Genomic DNA, 24612 nt, shown 5'->3' with positions numbered 1-24612 from the left:
TACTTGAGTGCTACAGTCGTCTTCCTCCCTGTTGAGACACTGTTTTGCTAAGTCACCACTCGTTCCATTATTTGTCTCGGCAGAAGGCTGATGTAGTCGTCAGTGGAAGCTATTAATAGCCTTGAGTTTCTGGGGAAAAAAATGTAGGACTTGAATGCAAGTATGCTTGGTTTGTTTGTGTGTAGGGTTTTCTTTCTGAGGAAAATTCAGCAATAAAAGAACAAAGAGAGAAGGGGGTTTAGGTCTTTATGCATTTTTGAGATGAAGTTCCTTCTCTTGGCCTCTTCATGATTTCCAAGGAAGTGTTGCTTTTCTTGGTGCTGAATTACGGTAAACAACAGTGTAAAAGGCAGATATCTTCTAAATAAGCACTAGTAGAGGACACCTGTAGTAAATTCTTGGCCTTATAGGCCTAAGAGCAGAATGATGGTCGCAGTGCCCAACTCATGGGTGCTGCGGCCTCAGCCAGTTTTGACAGAAGTGCTCAGGGCAGGAATTCAGTGATAAACAGACCCGCAGCATTACAGCTGCACTCCTGGCTTCAGAGAAACTAACACAGAATGAAGGGTACCTAGGGCTTTTACAGCAAATGTGTGTAATTCATATTCAAATTATAAACTTCCCTGAATGTTTTTAGATGGGGAAGTACAGTTAGTATATTGCAGGCACGCACACACTGAGAATGGGTTTTAAACCACAGAATGCTCTCAAATGCAGTGAATTTGCTTATAAGGGAGAATATATTACAACTGCAGAGCCTAATCTCCACAGTAACCCAGTTTCAGCTTTCATTTCCTAGGCTAAAAATGAGAGAGACAGGGGACTTCTGCTCTACTTTGGATTTTGGCAATAACTGTTACCGAGTGTCTCTCTGCCTCCCTCCCCAGGGGCCTCTGCTTATCCTCTTTGCTTCCCGTCCTTGTCAGAGCTCTGTCAGCACAGCCCGGTGCTTACAGGCTGAGGTCTGTGTTCTACCACCACTATTAATGTCCCAGGGCACTCGACAAGCACAGTGCAGCTTCATTTCGGATGAGCTGCAGTGATTAGTCTTCTGCCCCTCAGGAGGCAAGAGAGGAAGAGGGATAGGACCAGCTCTTTTTGTGAATATCTACGTTCAGAAGAATTAGTTAAGGATGACAACAAAAATTTTATTTGAAAAAATTATTATGTATTGAAAATATACAGTAGTATCATCAACCTTCTCCTTGACTCCATCCCTTCCCAAGCATAGGTTAACCCGCAAGCATATCACAGCAACCAAATTTAACAATACTGGTCTCCTTTGTTACTCCTTCTCAATGTGTCTAAATTCTGTCATCAGCAAGAGAACAACAAACAAAAGACCCACTTCCTTCTGGCTCAGTAGGTATTTAACAAATCCCAGTCCTCCACAGTGAGGCACAGATGCTTCTGTTTGGAAGTCCTTTCTTTCTCTTGTTCAGCCAAAGCTCTTTTTTTATTGTTCTTTAATTCATGGCTGCCTGCAACCTCCTTTTTCAAAGGTAAATGGCAATTTTGAACTTTTTCCTTATAAAACTGCAAGTTTCCAGATGCTTTTGCTTCTGCCTCCACCAGCTTGCATTTGACTACTTCCTCTATTCTGTGTGTCTTGCCATCTACAAGAAAAAAAATATAATCAAGTTTAGATTTCTGGGGAAAAAACAGAATGATGCTGTAAAATGCATACTTGTGTTACTAATTGTTTTGGCCAAGCCAACCTGGAATACTGACTGCTTTGCTGAAATGTGCAGAGGGAAAAATAACATTTATATTTTGGACTCAGGATTTTACGGAGAAAACTCGATTACACGTTGCCCTGAGCATGCTGCCACGGTGTACTGTTAGAGTTATCCAGCAGTCTAACAAATGAAAAAAACTCAAACACATTGTAATACAGTTACACAAATGGCTGAAATTGCACACCTGAGATGCTATTTGTACTTTTAAAAAAAAGTATGAAAATATTCCTTGTAGAAAAGAACACAAACTATGTGGTCTCTATGCAGTTACGTACAGAAGTGCAGAGCTGCTGTTCTGGATCTCAGGTTGTCTTGTGGCTTGATGGCCTCCATAACTGCCTGCTCCCACTGCAAAACTGTCTGAAATAACATCTGGAGTTAAAATTTTTCTTGTAAAATTTACAGAAATATCACTGGAAACAACTCTATCCCTTATTCTTTCCTAATCAGTGATTTAATGTTCCATAAGGACAATTTCTAGAGAGTAAAACAGACTTAAACCCCCCTACCTGTTCTGCCCATCCCTCTGTTTTGCAGTTACTATGATCAAATTCTTTCAGAGGCACTTTTGAGTGAACCAGGCCTATCTGCATTTGGATCCGCTTAATGACAGCATTAACATCCTAGTGAAAAGGGAAATAAAGAAGTCAGAGGGGAAGAACATTTGATTACACTTGCCCAGTAAACTTAGACAGATTTTTTTTTTTTTACCTTGAGACCTGTCCCAGAAATGTCCAAACAATTCAATTTCTTGAAAGAAAGAAGGTAGCCAATTCCCACATCTGTGATTTTAGGGTTACCTGTAAGGTCAAGTAAACTTAAGTTGCAAGATGTGGAGAAAGATGATCACAGTACCAAGAAATTATTTGTTCCAAAAGCTAATATTGGAACCGAGGTGGTTTGGGCTTTTTTTTTTTTTTTTTGTAGTATGCTTCATGTTTTGAAACTGAGTCAAAACTGACTTTTTCTCCTCTAGTGATCAAAATACAAGTATTTACAATACCAAATCTCAAACTACTAAAAATATTTATGTGAGTAGCAAGTGGCTGAGACTACAGGTATGACCTGTGCGTTCTAGTGCAATCTGGGGCTAAGTAACTGGCTCATGGGAATCATCAAATTAATCGTATTCCTTCAATATTAAGGAGGATAAATTCTTTATCAGAAAGGATACAGGTTGTTTCTAATATTAAACCATGAAGTACTTACAAGACAAGTCTAATACCAGAAGATTCTCAAGTCCCTTTTTCAATACTCGTACTGGTGCTGTCATTCTGCGAAGGCCTGCATCTGATAAAGCGTTGTCTTTCAGGAGAAGCCGTTTTACGCTGGGCAGAGAGATACAAACACACAGTTTATAGTCATTAGGCAGTTTTGCAAAATGTCCTAAAACTCTGTGTCGGAAGGCCGGGTCTTCCTGTGCCAACCCTTCAGTCTACTTTGTTAACGCTAGTAAAAAGTAGCAAGAAAGAAGCCTGGGTTAGTAAGACTAATAAATATATTGCCTCTGCTAACTCAACAGAGCACGCACTTGAACAGCTATTCCCAGAGCTCCAGTGACAAACCAATCCTAGAGCACGAGCATTTGCTAACAGAGACAATAAGGTTCTTTATACACCGACATTATTCAAACCAAGCCTGCCAATCTCAAATCCACTCAAAACTAAAAAGAGAAAAAACGCTTGGCAAAATGAGAGGGGGCAGATTTGGTAAGAGATACGGCAATAATTTTAAGTAAGCAATGAGGTGTTATAACATAGATGAACAAAACTCAGGGAAAAAGGTAACGCTAAAACATTCTCTAGAGCACTTCAAGACAAAACCTTGATGCAAAATGCACTGAATTTTATAGTAACATAATATCCAGTAATTAACAGTCTCCCTGCCTATCGATTTCCAAAATTTTCTATTTTTCAATCTCTAATATCAAACAAAATTACAAAATGTATTTTTTGAAATCTTGATTAACTAAATATTCAACCTACTGCTTGCAGAAATCTTCATATGGAACACTGGTTTGGTTAAAAATTTAGCTGATAAAGTCCCCTCTTAAAAAAGGAAATAAAAAAGTAAAACTGTTTCAAATGCTTAAGATGCAGTTTTTACCAGGCCAATGGAAATTATAAAAAGTTGATTTAAAAACATGAGGCAGTAAATTATCTTGCATATTTGTAGGACCTTTTATAATTCAGTATGTGCTTTGGATGATGGGCTTTGTGTACAATAAATTCTGTATTTTTTTTACCTCAAGAAGGGGTTTTATGAACCAAAATCTTCAAACTTACACATTGCTGCCTGTGAAACTTGCCTTTAAAGTCACAGCCTGATTCTCTGAACCGCTTAGCGACAGGGAAAGAAAGTGTCAGGTTTAGCTGTGTGTCAAAAAATCGGTACCTAGACAGAGCCTCTTTGGTGAGGTGTTCCAGCAGTTCATGTTCATCTCCAAGTTTACAACAGGAGAGATCCAAACATGTCAGCTCCCGGAAAGACTTAATTTCTTCTAGCTTTTCAGAGATAACCAGGTATCTGGGAAAAAAAAAAAAAAAAAAAAAAAGCTATCAGTGTTCAGGCACATAAGAAGGTCCTATATCCTCAAGTGTCACAAGCATAATGCAGTTGTTTCTTCTAAGTATTTAGTGCGTGTATTTTGACAGAAATTAGCCAGCTGTCCTAACTACCTTTTTATGTGCAGTCTGCACACAACACATCTGAGTTCCCAGTCTTCTCCTTGAACAAATATCATGGTTTTGCTCTGATTCAAAATATTGGACCAATAACTAATATTTCAACTTGCAAACATTGCAATTATGGACTTCTTTACAGATTATTATTTTATTATTTCAGAAGAATGCAGAATATATATTTTAGTTTACAATAAATCAACTTTACAAACTGTTCTTCCTCAGTATCTGGGAAGTGTGTAGACAAACCCACATTCATCCAGATTTAAAATCTACTTCAAATGTATCAGGATAGCTTGTCAAATGGCAAAATTTTACTTTTTATATACATAAATAAAATGCTTCGCTAGAGAGAAAAGTCCTGCAGGACTCCAACTAGAGCTGTGACTACACCCCAGGCAGTAGTTACTCAGCGGTTATTTTTTTAGCCGTGTTGGTTCCCTGATCTGATTCACTCCACAGCCATGCAAACATCTGTGCTGGAACTATTCAGTAGGAGGTTTAGCGATGGGAACAAACCAACAAACCACTAAAGAATGGCATGCATGAATATACAGTAATAAGCACGTAGCAGTCACTACCTCACCAATCGCCCCTGCATTTACCTCTTATTGTCCCCGTGGCAAGACAAGCCCCAAATTCACTAATTTCTCCTGAATTTACCTTATATTCCCCATGGCAAGACAAACCCTGAGGTCAGCATCTTCACTGTTAAAATGTGGGGTGCTTATTGATCTGATCCCTCAAGGAACACCTCTTTGGCCATGCCAATGAGGGGACCGTAATATCCTCCCACTGCAAGTACACCTATCAAACTACCCCATGAAATCCCTTTGCCGCGCAATTCAGCTATGCGGAAGGCAGTATGTATAGTCAGAGCGCAAGCCAACTCTTGAGAGATACTACTAGCTCGGGGGTGTGCGAAGAGAAGAGGGGGCTCTTTTAGAAATAAGATTAATCAGAAAATGCCTTAAAAATCTTACTTCCTGGATTTCAAAGACTCGATACTTAAGTCAGCTTTCTGTAATGGCAAAAGATGCCAGAGGTAACTTCATTTCTGAATTAATCTCATAAAAAGTATCTGTACTAGAGATAAAAAGGGAGTAGGTTTAAAGGATAAAACAACAGATAATTGACCTCTGCTCAAACATTCCTACTGTGCTCAAAACACCCTTGGCATTTCAGATGACTATGTCTGTACTTTGATTTTCAACTGGATAAACCATCCCTTTTTCAAGTGTACAGATGGAAGATAGATGGGTTATATTGCTGGGAAAGAGTTCAGTAGGAGCAAGGCTTTAAAAACATATCCAGTTTTAAGCTTGGTAAGATTCTCTTTTAGTGAACGACAACGTGGACATTGAGAAGATGATCAGAACCTCATTAAAGCACGTTCAATATGGGGATGGGAACCACAATAAACGAAGGTAAAACCTGCCTGACTTCAAAGCGTGTAACTTACCTACAAGACTGTATCTTCTTCTGATCCAAGATGAAACGGGATAGCAAGCTTATAGTAAATAAACCCATACAGTTTGAAGGGTATATTTTATCTGTACAGTCAGCTAGGTATGTTGAAATGCTTATGAACAGCAATTACAAAAACACCCCATGAAATACCTGAGAAGGCATTAAACACACAGATTGCTATGGAAATGCTGATTATTCTTGTTAAAAATAGTTGTAGGTTTAATCCTTCACAAAAAATCCCGTTAGGTAACATGAATATAGTCTGTTACCTGTATTATGATTTGTACCTTAGAATGAAACCAGCAGCTGCACTTGTAGGAAAGGAACGGAACAAAAGGAACCAAGCAGCAGAGTGAGATAAGGCTCAGGTTATTTCATTAAAATTAGGTGGTGTCATAAGGCCCAAGAGATTTTTTTTTTAAATTATTTTTTGAGAGAAAATAATTTAAGGGCAACTTTAAGTGTGCTAGCAAAAAGCAGCAGCTGATGACAATACTTGTTACTGAACACACTTACCTATTCCGCAAGCATAATGAACACAGCACCAAATTGCCATATGCTTCAGTAAACTTCTGTAGAGCTCTCAGTCCCGTTACTGGTTCTGTGAACTTTTGTCTTGCTTCTGCAGCTGAAAAGAGCTTTTCAGCAATCTGCTCTGGGAAACCAATCAACGAGTCAATGTGATCAACATTGTCAGAAATGTAACCCAGCACTAGGCTGAAGAGAGACTTGGCTGAGTACCGGAGGTTTCCCTCCTTGGTGTACGTGAAGATGAAATGATCAGTCCTCTGCCTCCTTGCCCTATCGTCCTCCCTGTTCATACAAAGCTCCACTGAAAATCCTCTGGAAAACAGCCTAAAAGGTCTTGTTTTGGGAGTGACATTCTGTATGCCGCCTGCACCCTGATTTACCACATGCAGCTTCCCATTTTCACGCACATATATTGGCCCAGTATCCAAATGGCTTTCTGAGTGGAGACAGTAAGACATTCCCCTCGTCCAGTTCTGCAAAAACAAACCATAGAAAGGTTAAGAATAGCCACAGAGGAAAAAAATACTCCGGAAAGACCCCAAACCTTGGCAGCTCTCCTCAATGCCCTGAGCACGGTCACGTAACCCTGCAGTGCAAGGAAGGCCAGGCTGTGTGGAACAGGGGTGTGCGCTGTCTGCCATCAAACCACAAACACCACTCAAGTGGGAACCAAACCCAGGGCTGGCAGAAAGGTGAAGGGCTTCGCTCTGGCAGGGCCCTGCTGCCCTGTGCCTGGTGCCCACAGTGGCCTGGGGCTGGACCCCAGCCCTACACAGGCTTGGGCAGTGGGAGGGGGTCTCAGGGCTGTGTGGGAAGCAGCCCCCACGGCTTGGCCTGGCTCTGCTGCACGCAGGGGAGGAGGAGAAGGAGGAGGGCAAATGGCTGACTGCAGCAGGGCAATGGAGCATGCTGGAGAATCTCCCTCCCTGGGAGGGAGGGCAGGCTCCGGGTACCCCTTCCCCAGCCTAGCCCAGCCGGTGCCGGTGGGCTCTGGTTTGTGAGCAAGGGTCCTGGCGAAGGGCAGGAGGGCACAAACCCCGGAATGGCGGGGGGCAGAGGAGGGACGGGGTCCTGGCAGCTCCTGCCGTGAGGGGTTGGGGGCTCAGGTCCTGCGCGGCGGGAGGGGATCGGGCCCTGCCTGAGGGGTGAAGGGGGTGCTGAAGGGATCGGGCGCTGCCCAGGGGAGGGGGCCCAGGGGATCGGGTCCAGCCCTGAGGGGGCGGGAAGGGGGCTCGGGCCCTGGCCGAGGGGGGGGGGGGGGGGGGCTGTGAAGAGATCGGGCCCTGCCCAGGGGTGAGCGCGCCGGGGCCGGGCGCAGCCCCGAGGGGCACAAGGGTAAGGGTCCCCAGTCCGCCCGGCCCCTGGACCGCCCCGGCCCAGCTAGGAAGCGTAGGGCAGGCAGGCGAGAGACCCCGTGTCCCGCTCCCCGCCGGGGCCGCCGACCCGGCCCCCACCTACCTGCCCCGGGAGGGGCCGCCCCGACGCGCCGTCAGCCGGGCCGCGGCTCGGCGCTCCCACCGCCCATCTCGCAGCGCCCGCGGGCGGCGGGCGGAGCCGCGCCGGGGGCGGGGACCGGGGCCGGGCCGGGGCGGCGCGGGGCATGCCGGGAGCGGCGGCTGCAGGGAAGGGGGCTGAGGAGTGGTGGGGTCTTGTCCAGCCTTCCTTGGCCTTTTGCGGGGCGAGCTTCCCGCTCCCAAACCTTCTGCCCCGGTGGCGGCAGCCGCACCGCCACCCCTCCGCGCAGGGGCTCGGGGCGTGAGACTCCCAGTGGGTCACGGCACCGGTGGGGAGACCGGAAAAGGGGCGCTGGGGCTGTAAGGGGCTGTCGCTGCCCCGCGCCTGTGAGGCGCTTAGCCTGAGGTGGCAGGTCCCGCAGGACCCCGCGAAGCACCGCGCAGCTCCCGCGGGCGGAACGACGGGCACGGGCGGGCGGTGCGCAGGGAGGGCTTGGCGGGTTGCCTGGTAGCGGCGGGCCCGGCCTTCCCTTCCCCGCCGCTCTGCTGCCGGCCGCCGCACGGGGATGAGGGCCGCCGACTGGTGCCTGAGCTCAGCGGGGGCTGCCGTCGTTCTGGCCACCTCCAGCGACGAGCAGCACCCCGCCGAGAACGTGGCGGACGGGTGAGGAGGGCGCGGGCCCCGGCGGGAAGCGGCTCCTCCGGGCGGCCGCTCCCCTCAGAGATCCCTCCCGTTACTGCTGCCCCTCTCTGCCAGGCTCTGTCCTTTGCCTTCCCGCTCATCTTGCCACATAATTTAACCTTTTTTTCTGGGACCCTCACCATTTGCAAGACCTGTGGTGCTGCTCGGCTACAGAGCCTCAACGTTAAAGTATTAATACTTCCACAGAGCTTCCCCATTGCTTAAATTGCCCCAAATAAAAGTGGCTTTGTGGCTTTTTCTCTTTTTTTGGTTGGGTGCTGGCTTTTTGGTGGTGGGTTTGGTTTGGGTTTTTTTGGTGTTAAACTTCTTTCAAGATGGTTACAGATGGAAAGCCACAGGTGGGGGTCTTGTCCTTTTTTCTCCACAGAAGTTCTGAAACGTTTTGGACAACGACGGGCATGTTCCCACAGGAATTCATTATTGGTTTTCCTAAAAGTGTAAAAATCAGCAAAGTCACAGTCCAGTGTTACTTGGGTAAGGCTTCATGTATTGCAGTATGTTACACATACTATGTTAAAATACATGTGTGTGCCTATATGTAAATTCTTACAATAGTGTCACATTCTATAAGTAGTCACTTCTAACAGATTCCTAAAGCTTAATTTAATTCATAAAGCCTAATTTAACTTAACAAAGCAGTTGTCCTCCATGTCCAAAGTTTTTCATAAATAAATCAGAAAAAGATGGAAAATCTACCCCACCTGCACTTTGTTCTTATAATACTTTGTATTGAGCTTGTAATTAACTGTTCTGTCACACAGTGATGGCTGATCTAATTTAATGGACAGGACTACAATACTTATCCAAAATAAATCATTAAAAGAGTATTTTTATGATTTCATTGGACAGAACCCTCTTAGTCTTACTTTTTTAAATAATGTGAAGGAAAGTGTGAGTTCTAAACCAGAAAGGGCTGTTACAAGGTCAGAGCATGGAGAAAGGAGCTTGGCCATTAGCAGAGGCTGCACAAAATACACAAAAACTTGTCATTGTTTGTCCAACCTGGAACATGAGGATGGTGGTTGTATTATAGTCCTACCCCATAAATTAGAGGAAGAATGGATTAGTTAATAATTTTAAAGTGCTTTGTAGATTAAAAGTGATGCAATAAATACCATTGTCAATAAAGAATCAGAATTTGTATTGATATTTTAACTGTATATATATTTTAGTGCGGACCCTAAGGATTGAAAGAAGCATATCTAAAGACCCAGTAGATTTTGAACAGTGCATTGAAAAAGGTAAGATTCTGAATCTGAAGCAGCGGGGATTTTGTGGGAGTCATGTTGATCTTTGGGTTTACTGATTCACTTACTATTTCTAGGTTTTAGAATAACAAAGCTTGTGTTAGGCAAACTAGGAAGGATTCTGATTGACTTTTATTGTTACTACTGAGATAAGTCATCAAAAATAAACTTGCTAATGAAGCTTGAAAATGTTGGGGGGGTTTCTAGCAAAACAAGAGAGAACACTAACATGTATCCTGCTGCCTGAATAATTTTAGTGATGCTCTTCTGGAGGGAACTATTACTTTTTGCATACATAATATGAAATTCTTTGGGTTCCCCATTGGTTTCTTTGAACATTGAACGAAAACATGGACGTTTTTAAAAAATAGCTAGGCTTCTGGTCATGTAGCTGAGTGCCATATAGCACCAATTTCCCAACTTGAAAAATGCATTTTTAGATGGATAATGATAAACATACACTGGGAAGCAATACTCTTTATTCTAAAGTTAAATCTTAATTTTATGCCTTTGACTAAGTGTACGTAGTCTGTAAAATTATGATTATAAAATTGAGTTTAGATTTTAGTTAGGTTCTGCTTAGCCATACAGATAAAAGCATCCTTTTTATCATTATTGATACACTATATTTTTTTCAGTGAGTCACTTTAACCTCATGTCTATTTGTTGAGTAGTCAAGTGTGGCTTGATGATTATTTTATTAGATGTTAATGTAATAGACACATTTAAATTAAGTTTATGAACACTGATGGACTGTGTAGCAGTTTGGAGATGTAAAATGTTGTATAAGGGCTAAAAGCACTACTTTTATGTTCCCAAAATTAAAAACAGACTTACATAGTATAATAGAGTGCCATTTCCTTCATTGTTTGTTTGGTTTGGGTTTTTTTTAATTCCTCTTGGGTGACATTTTATAAAACAGTGTAATGAGTGGGATATATTTACACTGGGATATTGCAAAAAGTATTTGTTCTCTTAAATCACCTTGTAAAAAAAACCTCAACAATTTCTATATGCAATGTAAGTTCATGGTCCTTAAATTCTCTTGAATTCTGAAGTCCAGTGAAAACTTTGTTATTCATTATTTGTCTTAAAATGTATTTTCTAGATTTGCAACACACAGAAGGACAACTTCAAATGGAAGAATTTCCAGTGAGTATTTACAGTGTACATCAGTCGTGGTTCACGACATGGGATGTCTAGACTAACCAGGGAGAAACTGTGAAAAACCAAACCAGGTCTTTATTTACACTTACTGTTAAATTGATGTTAGATATAGGAATTTGTAGATCATGGTATGAAATTGCATGTCCTAACTGCTCCTAACTATGTGAAAGAGCTCTTTCCAGAAGTGTGGCAATCTTTCCTCCCTCAGTTGTTGCCTTTAAGGCTGCAGTATTCAGGAGGGATGAGACTTTTTTGAATTGCTGTCCTCTAAAGACGCTCTGAAGCTGGCTAAATGTACTCAAAGAGCTTGATTTATGTGTAATTCAAAAACAGACACAGAAATATCTAGATCCTTCTGTCTAACAAACTTTTGCAAATGTCTGATAGTTATGTTACTATAGAGAATACAATAACATTTTTTTTTCCTTCTACAGCTTCCTGATTTCCAAGCCACTTACTTGCGTTTTATCATCAAATCTGCCTTTGATCATTTTGTATCAGTGCACCGGGTGATGGCAGAGGGCACAGCAGAGAACCCTTAAGTCCAGCTTAAATTTGTACCTCAATTTTTTTTTTTTAAGAATTTATATTTTGATATCTGTAGCACAGAAAATATTTAGTATTAAAATCTTGTATTGAAGTGGTTTTTGAAGGTATGGATGTAGTATGTATTCCCCACCAGTTTAATGTATGTAATGTGGTACTCCTGTTAATTGTAGTAACAGCTTTCTAGTTTTGTAACCTAGACTGTTACCCTAGAACACTTGAACATAACTGAGTCCATTTAAATTAGTATGTTTTATCAGGCTTTCTTAATATATGAATTAAAACTCTATTTCCTGTAAAATGTTTCTCTTGCAGTCTGAGTTAAATAGAAAAAAAAAGTGTGAAATACTTAAATGAGAAGTATTACTTCCTACTGTCAAACGAGTCCTTCAAAAGATCTTAAACTGGTAACATTCTCATCAGCTCAAACTGTGCAAGATTAATAGGATGAATAGAAAAGTCTAATAATGCTTAGAAATAACCTGGAGGGGAGAGGGGCAGGGTGGGGAGGGAAATAATCTGAAGCCATATGAAGTGCTGTAGTAGATTTTTAATAATAATAATCAATCTCTTGTTTCTATAAATATTTTCTACAATCAGGTCACAGCAGTCTGTGCTTTATGCTATGACTGTCATAACAAATATCAATAGAAACAAATGTTGATAGAGATTGTCTTATTCAGAAGCCTTCTGAATTCAGTGAAAGTGAACATTTAGGGAAATTTTATGTATACAACAGAAAGAGAATCTTAATAATGTGAAATCAGGTGTTTTGCATGCCAGTTGACTTTTGCAAGTGTCACCACCCCTGAAGTTTATCCTGTATGATATTCTTTAAAAATGGAAAAGTTGGTATCCAGTCCTGATGGCTCAATGGACCCAACTACTATTCATTACCGCATGTGGTATAAGTGTAGTAAGATACTACAATGCAGTAGTAGGGGTTGTAGTGATCAGAGTTGAAAACCTGTAGACAAACATAATGAACCACATTACAGATGCTCTTTAGATGCACATACATTAATTCTTTTTTTTTTCCTTCTTACAGTTATGTCTATGAAAACTTCATTCCTTGAGCTTTTTTATCCAGGTAGTCTTTACTCTGAAGTCCTCTTCTCTTTTTCTATTTCATTTTTTCCAGGATGGCACGTATTTCCTGGGGGTGGTAATTCCAAGGCCCCACTCCTCCCTGCAAAGGCAATAAAACTACACAGTGATACTCAAGCAGACAAAGCAGAAGTCCTTTAGAGCACAGCAGTTGCACCAGAACTGGGCAGGTGTGCTTGGGCTTCCTTTGCATGGCAGCCACATCTCGTGGGAGATGGTGTATGCACAGGTCACACCCTGCTGTGTAACTGGGACAGGGCCAACGTCTGGATCCTGGAGCTGGCAAGCGTTCCTGGACCTCACAGCTTAGATGTACGTAGGTTTCCTAATGAGCCAAAAGATAAATATTTGAGCAAGACTGAGTTGTACATCAAATATGTACATTATAAAGGCCCAGACTGGTTTTGCTACAAGTTGTTTTCTCTCCACAGTTGCAGTGAATTGTGAAATTCTTAGGGCTCAACCAGAATGAAATACTGTTAAGTGTAAAGCATTCTCCAATTATTTTGAAATTTAAAAATCTCAATGTATTGTGCTCATTATTATTGTTGATGTTTTTTACCTTGTAGATGACCTTCCCTCCTTGAAGTAGATACAGTCGTTCTGGCAATGCAGCGTATTTTGAACTGCTCAGGTTTTCCATTGTGTCTAAAACCACTGGACATAAAGGATTATTTTTCTGAAGAAACTGTGCTGCAATTTTTCGATCTTCAAGGCTTTGGTGATTTTTAATAACAATATTGTTTTTAAAAGCCCAGCCATCTAAAACAAATGAGAAAGGGATTTAGCAAGGAACGTTTTGAATGGGTGTTAAGGGTGGAGATGTACTATGCGTCATATCCCAAAACTCTGTTAAAAGAATACTGCAATTTACTCCTAACACCAAACTATTTTCTCCTTGCCCAGGATTCAGAAATATTTGATGTATTTTAGCTGAAATTTTCCCACATAAATCAACCCTAGAAGGATATCAGGTGGGGGGTGGCAATTTGGGTAAGGTTTGTCAAAATTGTTGGTAGAGAGGGGATTTTAAAATGGTAAGTAGTGCTATCAGCTGATGCCCGTTCATTTAGCATGGTCGCAACAATAGTACTGTTCATTCTGCTTGATCCTACTCATTAAGCCTATAAAACAAAATTTCAGATCTGTGAGAAGTGAAACATTTGAGCCCGGGCTCACCTTCCTTTTTCAGAACTATGCAGACACACATTTGCAAGCAACTCTTCCTAGTAAAGTAGAAACCAGTAAAAGGTTTTGATGACTGACTGAAGTTATCGTTTCTCAACTACTGAAAGTGATGTGTTGTTAAAAAACTTTTAAATGTTACAAAAACTGTAAATGTTACGTTTTAGAACACCCCCCTTAACTCTGGGGTAAAATCAGTGCCGATGTGTTACTTAGAGTCCAGTGTAGATAAAAGAGTGTGTATAGTTTGTTTGCTAAATTTTCCAAATCAGAGTCTGCATCCTGTTCTTGAGACATATTAAAAATGAATTATTTTTTTAAAAAACACATAACATACTGGTATTGCACACACTTAACCTTTGTTCCCCCCCCCCTCGCTCCCAGGAGCTGTACTAACACCGAGTGGAAGTTTTGTAAAGATATAACTATGTGCGTTGCTTCACAGAGATGAGTGTCTTCAGCAGTACCACCTTGGTGTAAAGTCACGTTTGTGAGTAAAATCTCTGGAAAATTAGGGACACAAACTGGTACCTAGATTTGGTGTTGCCACTTTTGATCTGAGGAAGATTTCCTTCCCATTTGCAGTTCCCATCTTTACTAACATACTTTTCGTCCTGAAGGGAATGTACCATACCTACTGCGTGAGCTTCTTCAATGTAGATGATAAGGAAATCTGCTACTGAGCTGAAATCTTTGATGAGCTTGTTGAACTCATCAAATTTTAACATAAACGAAGGTCAGGTGCAACTTCCAAAATTCAGGATTAAAGGTCGGTTATCTGGAAAAAAAACAGGACAGTTTGTGGTTAAATCAGTGGTGGGAGGAAGGACAGAATTAATGCAGAATTAAATTAATAAAATCAATTAGTGCATTGAGCCTCTGCCACAGAGTTTCCTGGGCAACAGTCAGTCAGTCACCCCATAATTTTCTTCTTAGGACATGAAAATTGGCAGCAGAACATCTGCATCTGTGCAAACCAGGCATAAAGATGCTTTCTCTTCCCTAGCCTGGCTCTGACTAAACATGATAATTTGCAAGGTTTTTCAAAGGACAGCGGTTCAGAGATGTCTTAATGCTGTTTAGTGAATCTATTGGATGTGACTTTTTTTGGAGGTGTCTGTTCTAGCTGAGTGGAAGCTGCAGACTTTTCAGTTCCGCATCACAGGCTTTCATGCCTTCAATGTATTTCTGCAATTTCCTGTCCAAACAGAACTCTGGTTACGTATTATTATTTATTAAACTAATGTTACACAAGGCACTGGCTTACAAATTAACACAGTATGTGCCTGCAGGTGTTAGCATCTGTTTGCAAGGCCTTAATTTAAGAGAACTTGCAGGATTTTTAAGCACTTTGTTTAGTCTATGGTTATGCTAAATTACCTGAAATTTGTTCAAGATCTTCCTTGTGGCCGGGCTTAACTTCAAAAACTGCTGCTAGCATAGATCCATATCCTAAAGAATCTAATGGAGAGGGTACCTTCCTGTAGATATTGTGTATCTCTTGTTCAGATGTGCATTCTATTTTCTATAGAAATATATATCGAAATATGTAAAATTAGAAAAGCAGAGTTAAAGCAGTCTATAATCCCTCCCATGGGGATAGAGACTGCAGCTTAATGATTAATTCCATGTTCTACAGAGATCTCAGTGGGAGGCAGCGGACAAAGTACAAGGCAACTTCTTTTTCTTCTGCTTTATTTCTAGCCACTTTGAAGCTGGACAAAAGCCCACTGTGTGCTTTCTAGGCTTTGGGCTGGCTAAGGGAGTTGGTGTGGGACTTTCTGCACGTAGAGGGATCGACAGCCAACACTTGGGAATCACTGCACGTGGTTCTGATTCTGGGTCTTCTCTCCCTAAAATAAATTATTATCTTGGCTTTCAGTGAAGAGGTATTTCCAGGCAGAGCTGGCTTTTCCAGGAGGTTCATAAGTTTACCGGCGTGAAGGGATATTGTAGCCAGGGTTATAAATACAGGTCGTTTTTGAAAATCAAGAGGCAGACAGCTGGAGAGAATGTATGTTAGTCTGGTCTGCTTTGTGGTGCGCTCTCCTGCCAGCTGCCTGTCCCTATTCCCTCAGCAGCCTCTTCTCCTCATTTATTGTCTTAGCAAACCAAGCCCACCTACGCGACTGATTTACTGACCTTGCATGAAATCAAAGAGGTGACGAACTTCCCCGTTGAAAGTCACCACCAGCGTGTTGGGAGCGGGATGTCCCTCATAGGCTTCATCCTCCAGCCTCTTCCACTTCACCTTCAGTACAAAGAGCAAATACTTGAAGCTGAAAAAAGTCGGACCCCAATTTTCGTAGCTGAACTTTGGATTCTCGTTCATTCTGCTCTTTTCACCCTGTTTTAGGATGTATCTTTTCATGGCATCAGGAAACAGTATCATCAGTGTTTTGCCAATGACAACGCTCATAGTAACATGCAGAAGAATCAGGAATTTTTGTAGGAATACCCTGATCCTAAACATTGTGATGGAGGAGGTCTGACCGCTTCCAACGGGAACACAGCATGACGGGAGGGGCAAAGGTAGAGGGGGAGGGGGAGGAAAAACGCTCACGTTTGGCCAGATTTCTGCCTTGCCTTGCGCGCTGTCACCTCTCTGTGGACTTCAGTGTCTGCGTGAGCAAGGAGCCTGTCAGCCATGCTATCTGCCTTACACCAGAGGCAGTCATTACGGCAACAGGTAGATTTTTACTGCTTCCTCACAAATATGTTGTGTATTTTACTACTGCGAGGAGCTGAATCAGGATGTTTTCCCTGAATCACAGGCTAAAAGTGCGAGTGACATTAGTAGTACCTGGGGGTCTGATCCCGCCAGCAGCTGGGCGTTCAGACCCCGCACGTGCAGGGCACTGAGCTCACACGTTCTCGCACAGGCCCATCGCTGCTGATGCTCGGCGCCTTGGGTTGATGCAGCCACTTGCATTTTGTGTGTGCTGTGTGAACAGCAGCCTGTTCCTATTGCTCTGGTGCCCTGCCAACAGCGGTATTTGTCAGTCGGGGGCTGGAAGGATACCCCAAAAAATATATATACCCCCATATAGATAATATATAAAAATAGAAATTATCAAAATATGTAATACACATTTATAATAGAGTATATAAAAATATGATATGTATAATCTATGCGTGTGTATATGTACATAACGTGTAGCAGGCGTTGCCCCGTTCCAGCTGGGCTCAGGACGCCGGGACAGCGCAGCCCTGGGGCCTCGTCGCGGGCTCTTTAAGGAGGCAGGTGGAGACGGAAGAGGAAGCGCCGCGTGGCCTCTGATTGGTCGGCGTAAGGGGTGTGGCCGGTATGTTTCCTTTGAACCAGAGAGGCGGGGGAGGAGGGGAGAGCAGCGGAGCTGCTGATTGGCTGTCGCCGCGCAGCGCCTGCCTGTCCCTTTAAGGGAGCGGAGCGGCAGCTGCCGGGAGCGGTTGGGCTGCGGCGGCGGGAGGTGCGGGGGCTTCCCCGGTCCTGCACCGGTGCGGCGGTGCCAGCCCTGGGCGGGGGGCAGGCAGCGTCAGGGGACCCGAGCGGCGGCTGGGACTGGCACGGAGGGAAGGGGACGGGCTGAGCGCGGGGTCTGTGGTGGGCTCAGCGCTGCCGCCTGTCTTTCAGGAGGGTCGAGGCCTCGGGGACCTGTTCCTCACCCAAGCGGATGCATGGCGACTGTGGATGACCTCAAATTTCAAGGTAAACGTGACGTTTGGGGCCCAGCTGATGGGGTGGTCAAACTGTTGGAGGCTTGGAAGCATTTCTGAGCTTCGCTTTGGGTTCCTCTGAATGAAAGCTTCCTTGGAGTTTTGCCAGTGGTGTCAGGAATATCTCCGGTTTTCTGAGATAAGATTGTGCTGTTGATGAGCTAAAAAGCATTACCTGTGTTCACCGAAATCCTTTGTGATGGGAAGTTAATGTTGAAAACGGGCAGAGGATTCTGTAATATGCGATGGACTGTAGTTTCAGATCTTTTTAATTTTTGATAAATAAATTCAGGTCTGAAAACTTTTGGAGAAGATTAAAATTACATATGTCTGCAGTTTCCCATCACGGAGGCAGCTTCCCCCTGCCCTTGCAGAGACCTGGTGGTCCTTGAATTGGGGCTGATTGCAGGAAGGAAAGGCAGGCTTCAGTGGTGCTAGTTTATCATAATACAGCCAATTAGCAGGAAAGACGGCCTCACGCTTTATTAACTAAGTAAATATTCAGCTTGATCCCTGTCAGTTTGGGCTTTAAGAAATGTAGATGATGTTTGACATGCCTAAGCTAGTGGTATATCCTATCTTGGGCTGTGTAAGAGTTTTAACATAGCTTTTTTAGCTATGAGAACAAAAATGTTGGTAGCTTGATCATCACCTGCCTTGTAATGTACTTATCTGCAGAATTCGACGATGCAGCTAATTTGCTTGCAGCAAATCCTGACGCTACCACAATAAGCATCGACGAGCCAGCTGAAATCCCCAAGAATCAGCACGGCCGTCTGCAAGAGCCAGGGAGAGAAGAGGATGATGAATTACTGGGGACTGATGACTCCGATAAAACAGAGGTAATGCTCTTACACCTACAGTGCTTCCATCGGCACGTATACAAATGGTGCTGACAACACAGATACTTCTGCAGGACGTCAGGGATTCATGCTGGGTGACTTAAAACTCCGCTTCTTCTCTGTCGCAGGTTACTTTCTCGATAGCAGAGCTGGCAGAAGTAAACGTGCGTTGGCTCTTCAGCTGTTGTGGTTTGCAGCCTAGGAAATTGTACTGAAATGGTGATGATTTAAACTAAGCAAATATGCCAGGAGATAAGCGCAGCAGCAGCTGAAAACCCAGCATGGTGTTTGTTTCTGTTGGTTCTGCTGTGGGGTTGATGACTCTGGCAGGAGAACAGGAAACTTTGAAGTGGCCAGGGCTTGTCTGAAGGCTCAGCTAATGCAGCCATAGACAACGGTGAGGGAGCTTGTGATGCCCATAAAGGTGCGTGTTATAAATGATGTGGAGGAAGGTGGTGTGTGGCTGTTCTTTAGAACCCCAGGCCACTGTTCTGCTTGCAGGAAGATAAGACTAGCTGCTGCTAACAAATATTAGGGAGGGAAAGGGAAAACGTTAAATAATTAATAGTAAGCGCCACCCCATTAAGTTTGTTTTCTGTCCGGGTACAGAAATCATTTAACTATTGTGTAAATGAATAAATTGCATGCTTGTAATGTTTTTCATGTTGCCTTTCCCTCCCCCTACAGCTGCTTGCAGGACAGAAGAAAAGTGCCCCTTTCTGGACATTTGAGTACTACCAGACGTTCTTTGACGTGGACACTTACCAGGTTAATACTCCACTCCAGAGGAGAGCTATTGTCTGAGCTTTATCCAGATATTGCGATTTTTTCTGTTTTGCTTCTTCAGTCAGACAAATCTGTACATTTTTACAGGTCCTGGACAGAATCAAAGGTTCCGTTTTCCCAGTACCAGGGAAGAACTTTGTAAGGCTGTATATCCGCAGCAATCCTGACCTTTATGGTAGGTACGACGTGCGAGAAGTTCTCTTCTGTGTCAGTGTTTTGAGGTTGTATTCCCTTTTACTTGCTAACCTTAAAAAACAAGAAGGCAGAGGAGGTGTTATTGAACTTCTTTGTTTCCTTTTAAGGTCCCTTTTGGATATGTGCCACGCTCGTCTTTACCATTGCTGTTAGTGGTAATCTCTCTAATTTCTTCATCCATCTGGGCAAGCCGACATACCACTATGTGCCCGAGTTCAGAAAAGGTTTGTAAGTAGTCGATACAGTCCTGAGTTTTTGGCGTTTAGTTTTGATTTTTTAATGTGCTAGTGAAGTAATGTAAAAACACGTGACAGCTTTGATTTAGAAGAGTCTTTTGACTGATTGCTTTAAATTTTTAGAGAAGTGAAACAAGTCCTTAAAGTGGGCTGTAAGCGGCAGAACCCTACTGCTCCTGAGCATAAAGTAGTTACAGGGTTTTAGTAGAGCAGGCTGGAGTAATTAGACCAGTTATTTCTTACTGAATGTCCCCTTGTACAGAGAGTGAAAGCCCAGCAGTGGCTACTGTCGTGCTTTTGTAGGTGCCTTTCTGGATCCATGGCTGCCTGGCCTCAGACAGAAAATGACTGAATTAGAGTATTGCTCACACCACCTACTGAGGGCTGGAAGTTGTTACCTTCTGGCAAACTCAAATATAAGCAAAAGATGCTCAATTGGTATGTGCCCCAGAGAACTAGGAGTGAGGAGCTGTCCTGGTTCTGGCTGGGATAGAGTTAATTTTCTTCCTAGCAGCTGATTAGTGCTGTGTTTTGGGTTTAGGATGAGAATAACTTTGATAACACACTGATGTTGTTGCCAAGCAGTCAAGGACTTTTCAGCTGATACTGGTCTGCCAACGAGAAGGTGGGGGGTGCCCAAGAAGCCAGGAGGGGACACAGTCAGGACAGCTGACCCAAACTGCCCAAAGGGATATTCTATACCATATGATGTCGTGTTCCGTATATAACTGGGGGTGGGCCGGGAGGCGGCACAGCTCGGGCACTAGCTGAGCATCAGCTCTGGGTGGTGAGCAATTGTGCTGTGCATCACTTGTTTGTGTATTTGTTTATCATTATTATTCTTTTCCTTTTCTGTTCTATTAAACTGCCTGTATCTCAACCCACAAGTTTTACCTTTTTTTGATTCTCTCCTCCATCCCACTGCGGGGGCGGAGTGAGCTTTTGTTTGTTTCCAAACCCACAGTGTACTTGGAAGAATGCTGCCATTTGGGAATCTAGTCACCTGAATAATTTCAGATTTGACACTTGTGTTTGTGTTCTCTTCCAATTTTTTAGCATGTCTGCATTCTATTCTCATTTTTCAGTAGCCTTTAGTAGCTGAATTTTTATTTTTAACCGAGTTTTTCTTTCCTCCATGGCTCTTCCTTTCACGCTGAAACCAAGATCATTTTGTACACAGGTGTAATAAAGAAATTGAAAATGTCAGGAGAATACTTTCTGGCGTCTACTTGTAAACTACCTTGAAGTGTTGGGAAAGTAGTGGGTGTAAACTGGATGTAAATGCAAAGATCTCAGATTATTAATAATTCATACTTTATGTTGTGAAAGTAACTTCAAAGGTAGCTTTCTAGTTTTCAGGTTAAATGCTTCTACATGTTTGGTTCTGTCTGGTATTCTAAGCAAAATGTGAAATCTTTTGTCATATTTCCAGTGTCCATAGCAGCAACGACGATTTATGCGTATGCTTGGCTTGTTCCCCTTGCTCTCTGGGGATTCCTGGTGTGGAGGAACAGTAAAGTTATGAACATTGTGTCCTACTCCTTCCTGGAGATCGTGTGTGTGTATGGCTACTCCCTATTCATTTACATTCCCACAGCGGTATGTATGGCCTAAAGAGTGCACCTCTCTTACATGTCCCGCAAAAAGGTCCTGGTTTAGAAAATCTGCTATTTCTTATAATATTGTTCATATTAGACAAAATATTGGGGATTGGGCAAATCATCTGCTCCCTTTGCTTGGCTAGAATAAACTTTTTGTTTAAGTTTGTCTAATGTAAAGATGTGGGTCCTGGAAAAGCCCAGGACAGGTTATTTCCCTAGAGGCAGCAAATCCAAGCAAGGGTGCTGCTGACGAGCCTTGCAGGCAGCCCGAGGCAACTTCAGGAATCGGGGTGGGGTGTCCAGGGCACAGAGGTTGGAGTGCAGGGTGACAGTGCTGATGGGCAGGCTCTGAGCACAAGCTCCCCTAGCAGGGACCATCCTGGGCCGCTCTGGCAAGGGGCAGGCCTTGGAGGGAGCGCCATAACTCCGGGGACACGCTTTTGTCATGTCTGCTGTTGCTGTTAATTCTTTCCTCAAATAACAGAGACATATCAGATAAGGCACGAGTTAATTTGTGTGCAAATTAACTAGAAGTAATGAAATGTCACAGAACAATGTGTTAAATAAATGAATCCTTGTTTCACATGGTCTCTTCAACAATCGTTTTCCTCCTTTTTACAGATCTTATGGATCATTCCGCAAAACATGGTACGCTGGGTCCTGATGATGTTCTCCCTGTGCCTTTCGGGGTCTGTTTTGGTGATGACCTTTTGGCCCGCTGTCCGAGATGACAACCGGAGGATTGCGCTGGCGACCGTGGGGACCATTGTTCTGCTTCATGCCCTGCTGGCTGTCGGCTGTTTGGTATGACGCTGCCCCTGCTTTTCCCAAATTTGTTTTTTCCTGGGACTGGTGGCAGGTTATGGTGCAGGGAAGCAGGAGCAGGCTGCTTGCTGGAAAATCTTTTTTTTTTTTTTTTTTTTTTAATAAAGAAATAAATAGTACTTCTGAAAAACCTCCAAAGTTCCAATTACTTCAAACATAGCAAAAATTGATGCTGATCTGCCTTTGACAGTGCCAGTAACAAACTCCATAACGAATACATCCTCAGCACAAAATCACTCACAGAATGGTCTTAAATTTATCTGGAATTCATCGTAGTATCAGCAAAGCGTTAATCTTTATTGTATCCAGTCACAGCTTAGTCCAGTGAGTACTATGCTTAGTTAGTCCCTGAAAATGATTAAATGTTCAATATGTAGTATGTGCTTATGAGTTTTATGTATGAAAACATAAACCTGCTAGAACTAATAAATATTTTACTAATATCAGCATTATGAAAACAGAAGACCCTAACGCTACTGACAGAGAGAGTGATGAGAACTTAATTATTTTTTGTGTCATTGTTGCAGCAGGTAGAAGGATATCATCCAGGCTTCAGTTCTGTTCCCCCCCACCCAGCTTCCAGAGTAGACAGATTTGGTTCCTCGCAGCTCAGCGTGTGGGGAAGCAAAGGCAAAACACAACTCTTGTGTTAGCAGGAGACTTGCAGCTGACTTCCATGGGGCTCCTGTCACTGGAGACTGCCTGGAGCTTCATCGGTTAAACCAGCAAACAGTCAAATATCTGCAATCCGATCCCTTCCAGTACAGGTCTTTTCAAAGGCCTTAGCTGCTAGCTGTTATATTTAAAAGTACAGTTAGAGCACCATTTTAATTGACCGTTTCTAATCTGATAAAATCAGAAAAGATCCAAATTTGCCATTCTGGTGTTGTGTTTGTACCTTGTGAAGAGTGGGTGTGGGAAGAAAGAGCTGGAATGAGGCAGAACTGTTTGTTTCTCTCTAAACAGTCTTTTTCTCCCTTGTAATAATGTAGGCATACTTTTTTGATGCCCCCGAACTGGATTTTCCTGCATCTATTAACCCTGATCACAATGGAACAACAGTAATAATAGAGAGTTGGTAAATAAGGTAAGAATCCAATGTAAACTTTCTTCTGTAATCATCACAGACACCTTGAAACTTTTCCCCATCACTACGGTTGAGTGGAAAATGGTTTAACAGACCGGTTTTGCCAAATGGCACCTATATAAAAATACCATTTATCAACTTTTCTTCCAGTTGTTAGTTTTAAGTATAGCCATAAAAACATAAAAGACTCTGAGGAACAAAGACATGTTATCTTTTTTTTCTTTGAGGTTTACTCTTGGCAAAGAGTAAATAATTTAAACATTTAAATAATCTACTCAGTCCCATAGGTCATTTCAAAGATGAATTTTTTCCCCCCCCTCAGTCCCTTACAAAAGCCCAAAAGTGTTTGTCAGAATTTGTACTGCAGAAGTAAAACTTCAGCAATAAACTATTATACTCCTATTTTCCTTTCCATGTAACATTAAAAGTAAATTGGATTTTTTTTTCTTTCCCCTTGATGTTTGTGACAGTGTGTTTCAGAGCAGCAACTCCGTGTACAGGGACATCCGCGTACTCTTGAGAGCAGGGCTGACTCAGAGCCTCAGCAATCCGTAGGGATCGCATTCCTTGTGTGGGATGCTTTGAGGTTTTTGCTTCCTGGTAGCTGGGAGTGCTGCCAGTGGCAGATGACATCTGAATTCTGTTGGAGAGATGAGATGTGGAGCAGGTCCAGGAAAAGGCTAACAGACATGCAGAGGCCTCTGCGGGTATACCAGCCACAAGCATGTGTGTGGAAATCAGAGTATTTACTGACTAGATGCTGTATTAGATTTAAAAAAAAAAATATATGGCCAAATATGCCTAGCAAAAATGATCATAAAAAATTACCAGCTGTGACACAATCTAATCACGCAGATCAATTTTAGAAGCTTTCCTCCTGCAAAATCAGTTTCTCATCCCAGGTGCCTATTAGGATTCCAAATGATAGCAATGAATTTCAGTAGCTAGACATAAATATGTGCCTTGTTGTGTCCTCTGGTGCCTGGGAGGAGTTGTCATATTCATAGGCATTATTTGTCTCTTTCAGATTACAATGCCAGTTTCTCCATCTGTACAGTAATTTTGTTTTAAATTATTTTTTCACTGAAGAACATGGAAACTGCAAGAGGAGGGGCTGGGTTTTGTGGAAGAAAGGACAGTGCTGTCCCATGGACCTATGGACATCTCCGTGCTCACCGGAGACTGGTTCCACAAGGAGAGCGAACTGTTGCTAATCCATTACAGTAGTGTTTTTTTTTTTTTTTTTTTTTTTTTTTAATTCTATCTACACTCACCACACTATTTTGCCTCTGAATAAAGCGTTCGGAAGGTGATTTGAAATTGCGTGCACGAAACATCCGCTACTCCTCCTCCAAAGCTGGCGAGAGGTTTTGGTAAGCGGGGTGAAGGTGGGGCGCAGGCGAGACGGGGTTTTGCCGTGTGCGTCTGCAGCCACCGAGCGCTTTCAGTAGCAAACGCCATCGTGAACGCGGTTCACGCCGTCCCTGCTGCTTTCCCGCCCCCAGCCGGGTTCT

At 43.0% G+C, this 24612-nt stretch overlaps 4 protein-coding genes across 11 annotated transcripts; 2 read left to right on the top strand and 2 right to left on the bottom strand.

Moving 5' to 3' along the window:
• Positions 1-1134: 1134 nt before the first annotated feature.
• Positions 1135-8040, bottom strand: LRRC42 (leucine rich repeat containing 42). Its single transcript, XM_054833138.1, has 8 exons — positions 7880-8040; positions 6407-6894; positions 4134-4265; positions 2949-3067; positions 2451-2539; positions 2249-2362; positions 2015-2099; positions 1135-1616 (listed from the first exon to the last, which is right to left on the bottom strand). Exons 1-8 carry the CDS (start codon positions 8021-8023, stop codon positions 1360-1362), a joined length of 1428 nt encoding a protein of 475 aa, XP_054689113.1. The 5' UTR covers positions 8024-8040; the 3' UTR covers positions 1135-1359.
• IFT25 (intraflagellar transport 25) lies at positions 8030-11566 on the top strand. 3 transcript variants are annotated; one of them, XM_054833146.1, is made up of 5 exons: positions 8030-8188; positions 8946-9052; positions 9751-9819; positions 10934-10977; positions 11427-11566. In XM_054833146.1, exons 2-5 carry the CDS (start codon positions 8977-8979, stop codon positions 11532-11534), a joined length of 297 nt encoding a protein of 98 aa, XP_054689121.1. In that variant the 5' UTR covers positions 8030-8188; positions 8946-8976; the 3' UTR covers positions 11535-11566. The 3 variants fall into 3 exon arrangements, with proteins under 3 accessions (XP_054689121.1, XP_054689120.1, XP_054689122.1); XM_054833145.1 differs by having other exon boundaries at positions 8030-8539; XM_054833147.1 differs by having other exon boundaries at positions 8030-8539; positions 8892-9052.
• DIO1 (iodothyronine deiodinase 1) lies at positions 11304-16366 on the bottom strand. 3 transcript variants are annotated; one of them, XR_008578002.1, is made up of 5 exons: positions 15973-16361; positions 14465-14608; positions 13208-13407; positions 12585-12727; positions 12069-12505 (listed from the first exon to the last, which is right to left on the bottom strand). XR_008578002.1 is itself a non-coding variant. In XM_054833144.1 (4 exons), exons 1-4 carry the CDS (start codon positions 16301-16303, stop codon positions 12662-12664), a joined length of 741 nt encoding a protein of 246 aa, XP_054689119.1. In that variant the 5' UTR covers positions 16304-16366; the 3' UTR covers positions 11304-12661. The 3 variants fall into 3 exon arrangements, 1 of the variants encoding a protein (XP_054689119.1); XM_054833144.1 differs by having other exon boundaries at positions 11304-12727; positions 15973-16366; XR_008578003.1 differs by lacking the exons at positions 12069-12505; positions 12585-12727; positions 13208-13407 and adding an exon at positions 15211-15355 and having other exon boundaries at positions 14474-14608.
• Positions 16367-16415: 49 nt separating this feature from the next.
• On the top strand, positions 16416-24418 carry YIPF1 (Yip1 domain family member 1). Of its 4 annotated transcripts, none has more exons than XM_054833142.1 (11): positions 16416-16519; positions 16991-17135; positions 17444-17518; positions 18205-18368; positions 19056-19136; positions 19242-19329; positions 19457-19573; positions 21018-21184; positions 21808-21990; positions 23004-23098; positions 24126-24418. In XM_054833142.1, exons 3-10 carry the CDS (start codon positions 17488-17490, stop codon positions 23091-23093), a joined length of 921 nt encoding a protein of 306 aa, XP_054689117.1. In that variant the 5' UTR covers positions 16416-16519; positions 16991-17135; positions 17444-17487; the 3' UTR covers positions 23094-23098; positions 24126-24418. The 4 variants fall into 4 exon arrangements, with proteins under 4 accessions (XP_054689117.1, XP_054689114.1, XP_054689115.1 ...); XM_054833139.1 differs by having other exon boundaries at positions 16450-16519; positions 16994-17135; XM_054833140.1 differs by lacking the exons at positions 16416-16519; positions 16991-17135 and adding an exon at positions 17200-17279.
• Positions 24419-24612: the final 194 nt, after the last annotated feature.

This window comes from Grus americana, chromosome 8 (genome assembly GCF_028858705.1).
Source record: "Grus americana isolate bGruAme1 chromosome 8, bGruAme1.mat, whole genome shotgun sequence".
NCBI lineage: Eukaryota > Metazoa > Chordata > Aves > Gruiformes > Gruidae > Grus > Grus americana.
Note: the sequence above shows the minus strand (reverse complement) of the source record. Positions and strands in the feature narration are given on the sequence as shown.

Coding starts and splice junctions, on each gene's coding strand:
- IFT25 (XM_054833147.1), top strand. CDS start 8,442: ATGAGGGCCGCCGACTGGTGCCTGAGCTCAGCGGGGGCTGCCGTCGTT. Junction 8,540..8,891: donor GCCGAGAACGTGGCGGACGG/GTGAGGAGGGCG, acceptor AACTTCTTTCAA/GATGGTTACAGATGGAAAGC. Junction 9,820..10,933: donor TGAACAGTGCATTGAAAAAG/GTAAGATTCTGA, acceptor TGTATTTTCTAG/ATTTGCAACACACAGAAGGA.
- LRRC42 (XM_054833138.1), bottom strand. CDS start 8,023: ATGCCCCGCGCCGCCCCGGCCCGGCCCCGGTCCCCGCCCCCGGCGCGG. Junction 2,540..2,948: donor TCTGGTATTAGACTTGTCTT/GTAAGTACTTCA, acceptor TTGACCTTACAG/GTAACCCTAAAATCACAGAT. Junction 2,363..2,450: donor TTTCTGGGACAGGTCTCAAG/GTAAAAAAAAAA, acceptor CCTTTTCACTAG/GATGTTAATGCTGTCATTAA.
- YIPF1 (XM_054833142.1), top strand. CDS start 17,488: ATGGCGACTGTGGATGACCTCAAATTTCAAG. Junction 18,369..19,055: donor ATGACTCCGATAAAACAGAG/GTAATGCTCTTA, acceptor CTCCCCCTACAG/CTGCTTGCAGGACAGAAGAA. Junction 21,185..21,807: donor TCATTTACATTCCCACAGCG/GTATGTATGGCC, acceptor TCCTTTTTACAG/ATCTTATGGATCATTCCGCA.